A 2,283-nucleotide genomic window follows, 5' to 3' on the forward strand; every position below is an offset into this window, starting at 1 on the left:
TGCAGCCCATGGAATTCTTAAACAGAACATATAAATAAAACGGCAGTGTTTTCACATAAAAGAAAAAATACATCAATAAATACTAAAAAAAGAGGGAAGAACGCAGCAACATTTCCACTTACAATGTATGCAAAAATATTTTTTTTTTTTTTAGAAAAAAAAAAAGACAGGAAGAAAAAGATTTCTCCAGTTCAGCCACGGGGTCCGCCCGCCTCACAGGGCAGCTGCCGGGATGCTGCTCAGGTGCCCCCCCTTACTTGAAAGCTTCCGGGATGCGCCCCACCTGGGGCTGGACGCTGGTGGGCGGGCTCGAGATCCCTTCCGACCAATCCGAGACGTTGGAATGGGGGGAGGAGCTTGACCACTGGTCCGGTGACTCCGGCGAAGGCGTGAGGAAGGGGTGGTCGGGCACCTGGAGCTGGTGGCTGGGCGTGTGGTCCATGGGGGAGGGGTAGCTGTGCTGGGAAGGCGGAGTCAGGAACTGGGTGGTGCTCAGGGCCTGGGGCAGGGAGGTGGCCAGCACCTGGGTGTCCTGGGGCAGGATGGCGTGGACAGCCAGGGCGCCGCCACTCATGGGCTGCTGCAGCTCCACCTGGCCCAGCTCGCTCCCGAGGAAGCTGGCCCCCACTTGGGGGGCAGTGTTCGTGGCCCCACTGTGGGCTTGCGGTGGGGGCGGCTGCTGCTGCGGCTGCTGGGGTTGCAGCAGGTGTGGCTGGGAGTGGGTGGGCAGGTGGCCACCGGGGACGGTCTGGTAGGTCATCATGGGAGGCAGAGGGGGGCCGCCGTGCAGGGGCGCCAGCAGCCCGTGGGGCAGGCCCTGGCTGGCAGGGTGCGTGCCCTGCGGAAGAGCGCTCCTCAAGGGGTGGTACTGGCCGGGCACCAGGCTGCTCTGCAGGCGGTTCAGCCACTCGCACTGACTCCCGCTGAGGGCGAAGTTGAGCGAGGCCCCGCCCAGGATGGCGCTGGCGCTGGAGACGGGCAGGTGGGACAGGCGGGGGGCCCCCGACTCGAAGGGCTGCATCTGTCCGGCCCCCAGGCCCAGATCCGGCTTGCCCACCAAGTTGAGTTGGCTGATGCTGAGGTGGGGGTCTGCCATGCCGGGCAGGTGGTTGAGGGGCACGGAAGGAGAGGCCTGGAAGGGGGAGGTCATCAGAGGCGGGGAGGCCACGTCCGAGAGGTAGCCGTGCGGTGACTCCAGTGAGTCGACCGGGGAGAGGATGCCGGAGCCATCCAGCAGGCACCCCTTGCCCTCCTGCGACTTCTTCCGGGGGGCCTTGAGCCCCTTCGGCTCCTTCCCGTTGCAGCTCAGCCCTTTTGTGCTTGGCTTGCGGGCCTTCTTGCTCTGCAGGCCTGGCTTCAGGTGGCCCAGGTAGCCGCTGGGCGAGCAGAGGGGCGGGGAGAGGGTGGCCAGAGGCCCGTTGTGCAGGGGCGGGCTCCGCACCAGGTTGTACTCGTCCAGAAGGCGCACGATGTCGTGGTGCATGCGCTCCTGGGCCACGTCACGGGGCAGGCGGTCCATGTGATCCGTGATGTCCCGGTTGGCAAAGCTGTCCAGGAGGACTTTGGCCGTCTCGTAGCTCCCTTCTTTGGCTGCCAAGAACAAGGGGGTCTCTTCCTAAAAGACAGGAAAGCAGGACGTCAGACCCCCACCCCAAATTAATGAGTGTCCACCGCTTTGGGTGAGGCTGAGTGGGAAGCTTTTTCAGAAGGGGCTCCCATTGCCTCTTCTGAAGACTCTGACGGAGCGAGGGGCCACGGTCACCCAGCTGGCTTCCTGCCTCTGGCAGGACTAGAACTCACCATCTCCCAGTTTCTAGTGTGCTGCGTTAACCACTACACCCAACTGACTCTGTACATGCAGAAATAGGCACTCCTCAACTTACAACAGTTCTTTTAGTGGCCATTCAAAGTGACAGCCGCACTGAAAAAAAACGACCTGTGACCGTTTTTCACACAACCGTTGCAGCATCTCCATGATTATGCGATCCAAATTCGGACACTTGGCAACTGACTTATATTTATGACGGTCGCAGCATCTCGGGTTCGTGTGACCCCCCCCCTTTTGCGACCTTCTGACAAGCAAAGTACATATCCACCCCGGGCGACCCCAACGATGCCCTTGACGTGATGACCCGGTGTCTGGAGGCCGTGAGAGTCTGGATGGGGAGGAACAGACTCAGGCTCAACCCGTCCAAGACCGAGTGGCTGTGGTTACCGGCGTCTCGGCATAGTCAGCTGAGTCCATCGCTGACTATAGGGGGCGAAACTTTGGCCCCCTCGGAG

General features: G+C 61.2%; 1 protein-coding gene across 1 annotated transcript in view; it reads right to left on the reverse strand.

The window, feature by feature from the left end:
* Nucleotides 1-253: 253 nt before the first annotated feature.
* Nucleotides 254-2,283, reverse strand: part of NOTCH1 (notch receptor 1) — a gene marked incomplete at its 5' end in the record, with an annotated part of 16,473 nt that continues 14,443 nt past the window's right edge. The window contains one exon of the mRNA XM_015825581.1: nt 254-1,615. Within this exon, the coding sequence (XP_015681067.1) occupies nt 254-1,615 (1,362 nt within the window). The remainder of the gene's footprint in view (nt 1,616-2,283) is intronic.

The sequence above is a fragment of the Protobothrops mucrosquamatus genome, unplaced genomic scaffold (genome assembly GCF_001527695.2).
Source record: "Protobothrops mucrosquamatus isolate PMUCROS unplaced genomic scaffold, P.Mucros_1.0 scaffold2696, whole genome shotgun sequence".
Taxonomy (NCBI): domain Eukaryota; kingdom Metazoa; phylum Chordata; class Lepidosauria; order Squamata; family Viperidae; genus Protobothrops; species Protobothrops mucrosquamatus.